The sequence below is a fragment of the Schistocerca americana genome, chromosome 8, assembly GCF_021461395.2.
Source record: "Schistocerca americana isolate TAMUIC-IGC-003095 chromosome 8, iqSchAmer2.1, whole genome shotgun sequence".
NCBI lineage: Eukaryota > Metazoa > Arthropoda > Insecta > Orthoptera > Acrididae > Schistocerca > Schistocerca americana.
The window spans coordinates 382361930-382376777 of NC_060126.1; the positions used below are offsets into that span (position 1 = coordinate 382361930).

General features: G+C 38.6%; 1 protein-coding gene across 1 annotated transcript in view; it reads left to right on the top strand.

Annotated features, from left to right (window-relative positions):
* The window catches only part of LOC124545873 (zinc finger protein 99-like), a 168089-nt gene that overhangs the window by 5957 nt on the left and 147284 nt on the right, over positions 1–14848 (top strand). Inside the window, exon 3 of the mRNA XM_047124833.1 lies at positions 7753–7928. Within this exon, the coding sequence (XP_046980789.1) occupies positions 7753–7928 (176 nt within the window). The remainder of the gene's footprint in view (positions 1–7752; positions 7929–14848) is intronic.

The window sequence follows — 14848 nt, forward strand, 5'->3', positions numbered from 1 at the left end:
ATGTACTGAACAAAAACACAACGTCTGCGAAATGGGACAAGCATTTCGTCTGTGGTTGTGAACTCCCCTGGACTGTAGTTATTTCTGCAGTTTTTCAGAAATGCTGAGTGGAGATCGCGGATGGCAGCAAGTTTATCAGTTGCTAGTCGTTCTTTTCTTGTAGAAGTATCGTCAAACCTGAGTGACCGGAGCAAGAACAGAAAGCGTTTGTAGCAAAATGCTGCCCTTAGAATAATCATTCCTGTTCCATTTGATGCCCACAGTTTTAATACATTTGTGCGTCCTCCTTTTTGTACAGCAATGAGAAACAGTGCTCCTAAAAGAGCCGTTATTTCAGAAGCAGAAGTAGTTTTGCAATCTCTAGCCCTTGAGTAATTCACAGACGATTTCTTCTTATTTGTGTACTTGCTTGTGTTTGCAACGACATAATCAATTATCTCAGGATCAAACAATTTGAGAAAACTTTCAATTTCACTTTTAGCTTCGCTACCATTGCATTTCGGGCCAGGTAGGACTTTGATTATATTCTTACGTTTTGGTTCCCTTGGTAGTGCTAACGGATTATTTATCCGCAAAGTTTCTTGGTCCTTACCAATATAAAAATGGCAGTCATCATGTGGCATTCCTTTCACTTCATTCCCGTCAACGCATGACTGCTCAGATTCGCTGTAATGATCTGCAGTTTCAGTTATTTCTGCTTCCTCATCGCAGTCAGAGAAATCTTCGTAATCTTCTTCGTCTGATGATTGCAGAAGAAGACGCTGACGGCTTCTGGTGTTAGTCTTTTCCTTTGTACGGACCTGGGAGACAATAAAATAATTCTAATACCAAAACAATGTTAATAACTAAATCATCATTCACCCAGAGTTGTAAAGCAAAGTTTCTAATCATCAAAACATTCGACAGTGGTACGGCTACATGTACTTACATTACCGGGCGCATGCGGTACGCAGTGCCGTCTCGGTGCAGTCGTCCACTTCACAGGTGAGTCGCAGCTGTTATGGTGGGTATAATGACGGCGCAGTAGTGCAGTTTGGCGCGTGACTAAACAATCGAAGCACATCTAGCACCACTATTGCGTGCTCGGTGCGCTGACGTAATTATTTAACGAAAACAAAATTGGCGGCACTGTATGCCGCCACGCACCCGCCGCAGGGTCAACTTGAGCCACCATTACCAATAGGGGCGGCAGACGGCCAGTCAGTCCATGTTGTAGCGATGTAAGGAGCGCCCAATTTGTTATAAAAGTCAGTAAATTAGTCAACGGATAGTATTTTTCAGTACAGGAATTTCGTTCATTCCAAGCAAGTGTCGATTCGTGACGTCATCGTCAAGACACAGCTGACTCTAATTTGAATCCGTTTTAGCAAACTAATAATTTCTCTCAGACGATAAAATTTTATTGATTATGAAATACAAGTACTTGAAGTTTATTCGGAATCGGAAATGTTTAATTAGTAATTACATGCCATAATTTATTTGTTTAATATAAAGGTATTTTGTATGCATAAAAAAGAGTGTGAATTTATGTGCGGCTTTTACTCTGTAACGAGTTATCACTTAGAGTGCAAAAACTGCGCCAGTACCGTTCGCTGACCTATCTGGTGAATTTTATTTTGTGATCTTGACCCGAATGGAAAATAAATCCAGCTTCATTTAAACTTTACGCAAGATAAACACATCACATTGTTACAAAAGAGTCGTTTAGACTTAAGCCCATTGGGGAAAACTGAAACCTGCGCGCTCGATTTGAGATACGTTACACGCCAGTGGGTGATCGAGCTGTCCAGTAAATAGCGTACATTAGTTAATTTTGAGACAAGTGCTGTTTTTGACAAAAAATGCACCGAAAGTTTATTCAAAATACCGAGGTCCAGTTTTAATTGAGACACGTATCATCTTGTCGATTACGTTGCCTAGCAACACTGTAAAGCAGCTTAATTCATTAGAACGATTTGCGACGTAGTAAGGACCATTACACATACAAAATGTTACACGAAGTTTGCTGACCACATAAGTGTACAAGAGTGTTTTTGTTGCCATAAATGCCAATAAACTGGCTGGTGAAAGTATATTTTGAGTTGATATTTTAACTGTGTATAAAGTTATTAGGTAAAATGTGCATCCGAACAAAGAGAGCATGAGATAATGCAATCCAGAGTTTGTAAGTGACAGGTGGGTGGGGGAGGTGGGGGGGTGAATGTGGATATAATCCTCATGAGGAGGTACTAGGGAACCAATTATGGACCAGCAATCGCATAATTTGAGTGAGGCAAATCTTGGCGAAAGACTCCCAAATGTAAGACACCAATCACATAATTTATCACAGTAATATCATTGATGTGGAGGTGACAGTAGCAGAACACCCAAGTACAAGTAGAAATAGTAACATACCAAAGTTACACAGGAAAGTGTGAATCTTACATCAAATGTTACTGAGCTTAACGATGATATTATTAAATTCATGGCGAGTATGCAATGTCAGTTAACTGAGAATATATGATACGACGTTTAAATGATAATAGTAATAACAATTTTATTGTCTTTAAGCCATTACAGCAATAGACAAAGTCATACACATAATACAATACAGTACATGCTATAAAAGAACAGAATTGTTATTAACATTACAGTTTTATATCACAGGTCATGAAATCCTTTATATTGTAGAATGGGTTTACAGCTAACCAGTCATAAAGTGTTTGTTCATATTGTTGCTCTGGTAAATTTTGTATAGCTTGTGGAAGTTTGTTAAATAATTTGTGGCCCATAAGTTCATAACTGTTGACTGATTTTGACAGTCTGTGGTAGGACATATAGATACAGCTGTTTGTCCTAGTGTTGTAACAATGTATATTTGCCCTCTGTTTTACTTTATGTAAGTTCTTTTTTGTGTAGATTAAAACATAATAAATATATAGGTTTACTACTGTCATTATTTTTTGTTGAGTAAACAAAGGTTTACAATGAGCCTTGTATGGTGAGCCTGTAATTATTCTAATAGCTTTCTTTTGCAGCAATAGTATATCATACACACAAGTGGAGTTTCCCCATAAAATAATACCATAGGATATGATGCTTTGAAAAAATGAGTGGTAAGATACTCTAACATAATTTTCAGGGACACAGTGCATTAATCGCCTTAACAAATAGATTACCCTAGACAATTTACCACTAATATACTTAATATGTGGATTCCAAGAATGTTTATCATCCAAATATACCCCCGAAAATTTAACACAACAAGGATCATCTGATGGAAACTTGTCTTTTAAACTAAATACCACCTGCTGGGTTTTGCTTTCATTAAGCAAGAACCCATTTACTTTAAACCAGAGTGAAGCTTGCTCAATTGTCTCTGTAACGCATGTTTTAAGGCTATTATGATCATTACTGCTGTTCAGAAACGTTGTATCATCAGCATAGAGTACTGTTCTGGATTTAATAAATGATGGCAGGTCATTTATCATTATTAGGAAAAGGAAAGGGCCCAGCACGGATCCCTGCAGAACACCTACCTTAACTTGTTCTATACTGGACATTTCTTTCCCAACACAGATGGCTTGCTTACGGTTTTGTAAATATGATCTTAATAGCTTAAGGCTGTTACCTTTAACACAATAAAAGTCCTTTTTTTTTAGTAGTAGTGTATGTTCTACACAGTCAAAGGCTTTGCTTAGGTCACAAAAAGTCACTTGAGCAAAGCATTTATCTTCAAATACTTGATGAATGTGTTTAACAACATTGTCTATGGTATCAATGGTTGACAGGTTTTTCCTAAATCCGTACTGTGATCCACTTATTAATCCTATGTTACCAATGTAAACAGATAATTGTTGGTACCTGCCTTTGCTGGCAGATAATTGCTTAGAGTAAAATGTGTGTCATCATAACACAGGCCAAACCAATCTCTGTTAGAAATGGACGTGCGAAACTTTCAATTTTCTCATCTGTGACTGGTCTAGTGACCACAACTTCTGGGACAGGCTTATTTACGTTACCGATACTCTTATCAACAGGGAGCCTACTTGTATAATTTAAAGATATTGAATCATGATCAAAATATGGAAATACTGTCGCAAAACATGATTCTTCTGTTGTTTTAAAATTCACAAAAATATTGTCAAAACATGCATGTTGTCTTGTAGGCTTGTTATTGATTGAATGTAAGTTGCACTGTTGGTTTTGGAGTTCAGTGATAGTACGTTTTTGTGTTGTATCATCGAATTCAGCATTCACATCTCCACCTATCACAATATCATAATGTATCCATCTAGTATCTGTAAGTACATGTAACAGCAGGTCCAGTTTTTCTAAAAATACATTGGTTTATACCCTTAGGTGACCTGTATAGGGAAATTACAACTAACTTAAAACTGTCTATTACTATACCAGCAGCTTCAAAGTTTTGTTCATCACACAGAAAATCTAGATCTAATCTATTGACTGTGCCGCTAAGTGACTTGTTAACATAGACTGCCACACCACCTCTAAATTTGATTCCCAAACTGAAAAATTCGACACCCAACCGGGTTTACTCAATGAAAAATTTGACAAGTTCGAGTCACTTAATGATGATAATGGAGAATTATATGAGAAATTCGATACCGTAAACCGGTGTGACTTGGTGCCGTGCAGGTTCATTTGTGCCAACCGCTTTTCTTTTGAACAAATGTGTCCTAGCAGTTCCGGGTGTTTCCACCAGAAGCGTTGATGTACTCTGAACATAGCTGGATAGTAGTACCATCTGCTGGTGTATTCGTTATTTACGTCATGCTTCTGAGATTCCCGGCTGAACGTCTCTACTGTCTTGAGTGTTTTGCAGTGTGAGCGTGTTCGTAGAAAAATTTATATTGTGTCTTACAGAAGGAAGAATTTAAGCTAACTGAGGTTAGTATATTGTTTTCCTACTTTATTTATTAGTCTGCTGCCACAGTGTGATCGTTTTGTCGCTGAAGGCTTTGGGTAATTTTTCTGTTACATACTGCACCGACATTCATAAGACATTTTCTGTATACGATTCTGTTGCAGCAAATTCCACGAACATAACAAAAAAAGGCCGCCAGTTGTCGTCCCTATGCCAACTACACTAATGATATGTTGGGAATGCGCTTACAGAAATTCGTGATAAGAAAATTTCAGTTCATGCAGCAGCAAATAAATACGGTATTTACCGAAATACCCTCATGAATAAGCTACATGGGAAACATAATGCACAGATTGGTGCACAAACTGTGTTTAGTAAAGAAGAGGATGATATGTTTGCTGTGACGATGTGTGATTATGGTTTCCCACTTTCATTGCTCGATTTACGGTTTACTCTAAAGGCGTATCTTGACAGAGGTGGACGCCGAGTGTTATCTTCTCCAAATTACTTACCAAGTATTTTCTGGCACGCCACAGTGATAAAATAAGTAGCAGATTTGCCCAAAACATCACTAGGGCTAGAGCAGCTGCTGATGAAGTGACAATCAATGAATATTTTGATCATTTTTCAAGGGAGCTAGAAGGCATTCCTCCATCACATGTATGGAACTGCAATGAAACGAACTTGGTAGATGATCCAGGGACCAAAAGAGTTATTACAAAACGTGGTGCCAAATATCCAGAAACGATTTGCAACACATCTAAGGCATGTACATCTCTAATGATGTGTGGTAATGTTGAAGGGACACTAGCGCCTCCATCCATTGTTTACAAGTCAGAGAAGCTATGGACTATCTGGACAGAAAATGGCCCTTCCCATACCAGATATAACAGGACAAAACCTGGGTGGCTCGATTAGGAATGCTTTGAGGATTGGTTTTCTCATCTGTTGCTGCTAATTGTAATAAAAGTAGTATGGTAAAAAAATTGTAATTGTCGACAACTTGAGCTCCCATTTAAATGCAGAGGTCTTAAGGTTGTTTAGAGATAATAACATTGCTTTCACTGCTCTGCCTCCCAACTCCACACACCTTCTTCAACCTCTTGAAGTTGCTTTCCTTAGACCACTAAAACGTCAGTGGAGACAAATTTTTGATGAGTGGAAAGATACAAGTGGTTCTAGATGTAGTACTATACCAAAGGAGAGCTTCCCTTCTCTTTTGAAGAAGCTTTGTACTTCGTTTTACTTTACTTTGGTTGTTGACTAGTTGGTGTGAGACATTCGTCATGACTGTTACCGTGATTGTCGAAATCTACTTCTTTGTGTTTTGAGTTATCGTGTGCCAATAAAATATTACGTAGTGAAAGTAAATGGTGTTTTCTGTGTTATAAGTATGATACTCGCCATACTATCAAAGAGTGTCCCTATCCTAAAAATAAAAAGGACTTAAAATCTTTTATGGGATTAGCCTCATTTTTCCGCCGATTTTTGCCTAATCAATTAATCAGCCATGAATGTTTATTACAATAATTGTGAAAGAACATCATGTGGAAATGGACCCCTGAGTGTAATCAAGCATTTGACAAAATCTGAGATGCTTTAGTTAACGCCCCATTGTTACGTCATCCAAAACTTAAACAGGATTTTTGGATTGCCACTGATGCTTCTGAAACATCCAAATGGATGATCCAGAAGATATGAATACCTTTAAGATTATAGGATTTGCAAGCAGAACGCTCTCTAAATATGAAAGGGCATACTCTAACACAGCATTAGAGGTACTAGCTGTGGTATGGGCGCTTAAAAGGTTTAGATATTTTGTCTATGGAAAAAGAATAACCATATTTTGTGACCATAAAGCTTTGTCTTATATTTAATGGGAAGAATGTTTCATGCAAGGTTAACCAGATCGGCCTTGTTACTTCAAGAATATAACAGTTTAGTGCAATGTATAAAAGGGAAGGACAACGTTGTAGTAGATGCTCTATCTCGTTTATCTAGTAGATAGGATAGTGAAGAAGTTGAGGCACAGACTTTAGATTTTAAAGTAATGAATCTGTCTATTGCATTATGTGAGAAACAAATTTCGAAGTTGTGTCATATTACGTCACAGTTGCAAGAACAAGATCCTTATTGGAAATCTATTTCAGATGTAATCAGCCCAGGAGCTACAAATTATTCTGGTAGTCTATATACTTTACCATCTAATATATTATTTCAAAGAAAAACTAAAGATGAACCATGGAAAGTATGTGTTCCAAAGGAACATCTGGACTCTTTACTGTCGTGTACACATCTGAAGTGGGGACACTTTGGTTCTTTAAAATGCAAATCAAGATAGCCCAATTTTGCTACCATCTGAACTTAGAAAGCTTGGCTAGTGACATTCTGAAGAAATGTAAGATCTGCCAGAAAACTAAACCTATCAACTATTGCCAAAAAATTGAATTACATCCAGTCATACCACACCACCATTTGACACTGATATCTTGTGATGCGTGTGGACCATGTCCTAATACTCATGGAATATTTAAGTATATTTTGGAATTCTACGATATGTTTTCGAAGTATGTGAAATTGTACCCTTTGAGTAAACTACATGTGAGTCCTATGTTAAAGAAATTTTTCAATGATTTCCTAACAGAGATTGGAAAATGGAAGATGATATTGACAGACAATGCTGCCTATTACATCAGCAAAATCTGGAGAGAGATTATGGAGGAATACAATATTAAACTTTTATCCCTGTAAGAATCCAGTCGGAAGATTGTTCCATGAAGTAAATCGATTTCTACATATCTATACCACACACCAACATTACAAATGGATCAAGTGGTTATCAGAACTTGAAAGGATTTATAACGACTTGTCTCATATTTCTACAGGATATTCGCCCAACCAAGTGATGTATGGAAAGGATGATTCTCAAGACTGGCTAAAAGGATGGCCACAAATTAAAGGAGACAATCTCACTAAGAAGGACATCTCGAAGGAAGTTTACTTAAATCTACAACATGAAGCTCAATTACGAAAGGCAGAAGTCGATAAAAAAGTGAAGAAGGTAATAACCTATGCTGTTGGAGAAGAAATATTGGTGAGAAACCATCCAAAGGCCTTGATAAAGAAAAAGTTAAATATGAAATGGCAGTATGTATATAATGAACCATACAGAATAATACAAATTCCCCATGAAGGAAGTTATATACTTGCTCACTGTAATTCTAATGTTTGTTCCACCACACAGAGATAAAGCAATATCATCAATAAGAAGATGTGTACCATTTACGAAGAGAAAATGAAGGAAAAGAGAATGAGAAGAGTATTTACTAACACAACACCGATATTAGACTTAAACCACAGGATGAGCTACAAGCTGTATTATTTTGTTCATTATTTTATATATAGTTATAAGGATTATTTTATTCCATTATTATTAAATATAATGTATGCATTATGGCAAACATACCACAATAATATAATTTAAGGAGATTAAAATGAAAACGTTTGCAGAAAAGATAATTTCTGAAAAGAGAAAGAAGCAATTAATAGATTGAAGAACAAGAGAAAGCAAGAATAACTGACTTCAAGATGGTTAGTTAAGTTTAAAAGAATGCTACCCTAGAGGCATAAGTATTTTATGTTTATTAATTGCTGAAGGAATTTTATATGTATTAATGGTAAAAAGTATATTTCATGTATGTATAATGGGCATGATCAAAACTGAAGGAAATATGAGAAAGGAATGAAAAGGAAACTAATCTAACTGTCAAATCGACGTTATAATCTGGGAAACATAATAAGAAGAAAACCAGGTGCTGAAGACAATGAAAGTATGATATGAAACATACGGAAATAATTATTTGAATTTCACGATGAACCAATAACCATTATGGTAGGGAAAAGGAATACAAATTCCATGAATGTACTATGGTAGGAAGATGCAAGGACTAGTGTCTAATACAAACTGACTACAATTATGTTATGGACAAACCTCAGTATTGGATGACAATGTATACAACAACAAAAAATGCACAAAAGAAGCACAGGTGAACAATACTCACAGTATTTATGATGAAGACGCAAATCTGCACAAAATAAGGGAAAAACGCATAAGCAAATCTGTAACACACTTTTATAACATTAAACCAGCACTTGACAGTTAACGAATGAAAACTTTTAAACACAACAATATATAACGATACAAACATCAATGAGAATATTCCCAGCTTTCTCACTTCTCAGTAATCAGCTTCTAGCCGTAAAACAGACAAAAAATGCTGTAATCCAAATTTCAAGAAAATAATCTTTATTAAACAAATTATGAAGCACATTCGCCGAATAACTGGAAGAATTGCGCATTCACTTCATTAATCTGGTGACAAAAGAATATCAGGTGAAACAACACTTGCTCCAGAGAGAATCGCAAGTGACACAGTGGAGAAGCAGAGTTGATGTTACCAGCTGATATGTCACTCAACCCAACACTGTACACAGCTCACTTGAAAAGCAAGCAAGAAAGTAGAAGATGACTGAGCTGACTATAGCTATGTATACAGCTCGGTGGTGGTTGCAGTTCTATCCATTTTCTATCGAAATTGGCTGCAATCCCTGCCTTGTGCATCCAGTAGAAGGGACTTCTCACCGAATAGTGAAGTGTTGTGTGTGTATTGTGTAGTGAGTGTGAAGTGCATTGTGTCAGAAAGTGAAATTCGAACAAATTCATTGACTTTTGGAGATTCAGTTAAACGGGCAATTTCTGTTAGGCCCCCATTTACAATTATTCATGTAAAATTTGATGTAAAGTGTATGTTACAACTTGTGGTATGATTCTTGGGATGGCTGAACTAAGGAGTAACAGCAGAGTACACAACTCTGGCACGCTCCTGTGAATCCTGTAACGTCTTCAATCATACCGCAACATTACAGATTGGGGGGGACAGTGTAGGGATGCAGGGAGTACCAAATATGTTATAAAAAACAGAAAATTACTCAACGGACAGTATTTTTCGGTACAGGTATTTCGTTCATTCCAAGCAAGTGTCGATTTGTGACGTCATCAGCCAGACACAGCTGACTGTAATTTGAATCCGTTTTAGCAAACTAATAATTTCTCTCAGACGATAAAATTTTATTGATTATGAAATACAAGTTCTTGAAGTTTATTCAGAATCGGAAATGTTTAATTAATAATTACATGCCATAATTTATTTGTTTAATATAAAGGTTCAAAATGGTTCAAATGGCTCTGAACACTATGGGACTTAACATCTGTGGTCATCAGTCCCCTACAACTTAGAACTACTTAAACCTAACTAACCTAAGGACATCACACACATCCATGCCCGAGGCAGGATTCGAACCTGCGACCGTAGCAGCCGCGCGGTTCCGGACTGAGCGCCTAGTAATATAAAGGTATTTTGAATTTTGTATGCATAAAAAAAAGTGTAATTTATGTGCGGCTCTTACTCTGAGACGAGTTATCACTTAGAGTGCTAAAACTGCGCCAGTACCGTTCGCTGACCTATCTGGTGAATTTTATTTTGTGATCTTGACCCGAATGGAGAATAAATCCAGCTTCATTTAAACTTTACACACAACAGACATATCACGTTATTACAAAAGAGTTGTTTAGCCCATTGGGGAAACCTGAAACCTGCGCGCTCGAATTGAAATACGTTACACGCCAGTGGGTGATCGAGTTGTCCTGTAAATCACGTAAATGCGTTTGGACTTAATGCACAGAGTTGGAAATTAATTTTGAGACAACTGCTGACTTCGACAAAAAATGAATCAAAAGTTTATTCAAAATACCGAGGTCCAGTTTTAACTGAGACACGTATCATCTTGTTGATTACGTTGCCTAGCAACACTGTAAAGCAGCTTAATTAATTCATTTGAACGATTTGCGACGTAGTAAGGCCCATTACACATACAAAATGTTACACGAAGTTTGCTGACCACATGAGAGTATAAGAGTGTTTTTGTTGCCATAAATGCCAATAAACTGGCAGTTTCAAAAGTTAAATTATTAACTGTTGTATAACATCATTGATTGTCCAACACCACTACGGAACTTGTGTCTCTTCATGAGAGATCTCAAGAAGCCAGGATAAACAAGAAGAAGAGAAACACTTTAGATAGGCATTGGTATAGTGTGATGACAGAAATGCCACCACGCCAACAAACATGCCTGTTCTCTGGGGCCAGGGAACAGCATGAAAAGAGAAGAGTAACCTGTGCAAATAAAATTTCACACAAGAATCTCCAGGGCATAAAATTAAATAAATAAATAAATAAATTGCAAAGTGGGTACTAATATGGTCGAACCTAACACTCCTTAAAAATTGCTAGAATTCAGGAGTGATCATATCACTGTCTGCTGCACAATAACACGAACATACACAGATACAACCACAATTAATTCCCTTCAAGAAACCTATCACAGAGAATTCTCTTACTTTGACAACATATGGCCTATAACACAAATTGCATTTAGTAACACTGACCAACAGTAATGTGCTCAAACACTGGTAGGTGTGTTAATACAACTGGTCCAATTCTGAAACTTCCTGGTAAATTAAAACTGTGTGCCGTACTGAGACTGGAAGCGGGGACCTTTGCCTTTCACAGGCAAGTGCTCTACTAACTGAGCTACCCAAGCATGACTCACGCGCCATTCACACAGCTTTACTTCTGCATGTATCTCGTCTCCTACCTTCCAAACTTTACAGAAGTTCTCCTGCGAACCTAGCAGAAATAGCACTCCTGAAAGAGAGGATATTGCGGAGACATGGCTTAGCCACATCCTTGGGGATGTTTCCAGAATGAGATTTTCACTCTGCAGCGGAGTGTGCACTGACATGAAACTTCCTGGCAGATTAAAACTGTGTGCCAGACCGAGACTCGAACTCGGGACTGAAAATCTCATTCTGGTCCCATTCTATACAACACAGGCATAGCCTTACAACATCAAGTACTGAAAAAAAGAAAACAACACTTAACTTCACTCAGGTGCGAAGGAGCCACGACTTGCAGGATTACACCCTCCAATCCACACAGGCGATCGTCAAGGTGCCACAAACCTTAATTTTCCAGAGTAAGTGGGGACGTTCCCCCAGGGGAATTCAGCTAGAAGTACACGGGTGGCGACCGTGGGGACCCGAGCTGAGTCTGACATTGCTTCCACTTACTTGTGTGAGACTCCTTCTTTCTCCTTCCCTGTCGGCCTCCCAGTTCAAAATACGACTGTACAAAACCCTGAACCAGCCTGTTGTTCTACATGGCTTTGAGACATGGAGTATCCAGAAACAGGACTTCCATAAGCTCCTTGTTTTTGAGAGAAAAGTGCTTCAGAAGATCTTCGGTCCGGTTCTGGATGTAGATACAGGAGAATGGAGGATCAGATACAACCAAGAGCTTGAGGAACTATACCAGCAGCCCAACATAGCAGGAACTGTCAAAGCCAAACGAATGCAGTGGGCCGGCCATGTGGCCCGGACGGAGGATCACAGATAGCCTCGGAAGCTCCTGGATTTCACACCTACAGGAAAGAGACCGCCAGGGAGACCCAAGAAGCGTTGGAGGGATGGACTCCATGAAGATTTAAAGTGTCAATAGATGTGAATGGATGGCGGATAGCAGCCATGGACAGAATACAGTGGAGGAGGAAACTTGTAGATGCGTGCGGTCCACTGGGCCTGGTCATGTGCTGACCAGGTTGCACGCAATGTCCTTCTGTGTTTGTGCTCCCCCCCCCCGCTCCCCCGTCAATTGTTAAGCGAGCTAGCCAGGCTTGCCCACCAACTGATTTAACCTTCCACTTCTCAAGACTGGTGCTAGACAGCTGGAATCTCCCAAAGGCCACAATTTGCCAGCCATGTGCCCCTCTGCCAACTGCTTCTCCAGGAGCCGCCAAACCAACGGTACACATACCTTGATCTAAGACCTTTGCTCGTGACACATGATCGAATCAAATTGGCAACCTACGTAGTTAGTGGTACCTGTGGAATGCCAAACTTCTAAGATTAGAGTAGCCACAGCTCAGGTTGTCAAGTTTCAAAAGGAGCATTACACAGTGTTTGACTGAAACAGAAGAAGAAAAGCAGCTGAAGACGGTTGGGAGCTGTTAGATATGAAAGCAGCAAAGGGTCATACAAGTAAGAAGGTAAAGCCTAGAATAAATCCATTTGTAATACAGGAGATACCTAATTGACAAAAGAAAATATAACAGTGCTGAAAATGAATTGGGCGATAAGAAATACAGACAACTAAAGAGTGAGATTGATGGGAAGTGCTAACTGGCTAAGCAGTAATGGTTGATGGATAAATTAAAGGCTATGGAAGCATGCATAAATATGGGAAAGATGGAATATCTATAGTAAAATTACACATTTTGAGAAAAGAGAAGCAATTGTTTGAGTATTAAGAGCTCAGATGACAAGCCAATACTAAGCAGAGACAGGAAATGTGGAAGGAATATATATAGGGGCTATACAAGTGAAATGAACTTTAAGAAAATATTATAGGAAGGGAAAAGAAGTAGATGAGATTATACTGTGAAACGAATTGGTCAGAGTGTTGAAAGACCTGAGCAGAAAGTAGGCCACTGGAGTACACTACATTCCCTCATAGTTATTGAGATCTATAGCAGAGCCAACCATGAAATTACATTAGATTCAGTTTTCATTCCTTAGACACAAAAAATGAGATGATTCTCGTGGGTGTGGAATATGCCAGAAAGTATAACACAAAACATTTGAGTATAATACTTACGACCCTGATCATTTGTAGTCATGTATAGGTGGGGAGAGGGACAAACGCTGTGTGGTAGAGTGTGCAGGGACTAGAATGTCAACAGACACAGTGTTGTGAGACAGGAAGGTGGGGAGAAAAGAAGAGGAGTGCGGAAAGACAGGCAGATGCATTGGCAGAGGGCTGGAAATAAACAGAGTGGGAAGAGAGAACGGGGAGGAGATGACAGGACAGAGGGGGTAGAAACTGTTGGATGGAGTGTGTGAGGACAATATGCTACAGTAGGTTGAGACTGGGATAATTACAGGAGTGGAGTATGGATAACTCCCATCTGTGCAGTTCTGAAAAGCTGATGGTGGAGGGAAGCATCCAGATGGCTTGGTTGGTGAAGCAGCTATCCATTTTCGTCCCCATCCAGATTGCTGGTTGATAATTGCATTCTGGCCCGAGATGCTGGAGTTGGTAGGAAAGGATGCACGAGATGTGATTGTTTGTGTATGTGAACGGTGTTTGTGTCTCTTTACTGATGGAGGTTGTGACTGAAAGCTCTATGTAAGTGTTTTAATTGTGCCTATCTGTAAGTTAATGTATCTTCTTTATCGTAAGTAGCAGTCTGTCTTTTCCTACATTTTTGACAATGACAGTTGGAATAAACTCTTAGAAATTCTGAAGGTATCGGGGATAGAATATAGGGAGTGAAAAGTTGTATAATACTTTATAGATACCAGTCTGGAATATTAAGAATCGAAAGACTTGAAACAGAAGCAGAGATTGAGAATGGAGTTTGAGAGCATTGTAACCTCTCCCCAATGATATTCAGTCTACACTGGATAAGCAGTAAAGGTGGAGTGTTGTATATGAATGGTTTTAGTATGTTGTTCTGCACTGCATGGATGATTTGTCAGCCAGCTGATTTACTTGCCGACTTTTATCTTATAATTGTCTTGCAGTCGCCGTTCTTGAAGGTATTCTCTGTAGTGATCCTGCTGGGCAGTGCCATTGTACCATGACATGTGACTTCATCTTCTGCATTGGGCAGGTGCCAGAAGAATGCCAAGATATGCAGGCAACTAAATGGCATCACGAATTTTGTGGTAACACCTGTATTTTGCATGCAATGTTTCCATCAACAGCTTCTGTTACAACTGGGGGTGAACACATCTGTCTTAACTAAGGGCTCCAAACAAATGACAATAGGTAACATATACTGCTTTATTCATTTGACATTTG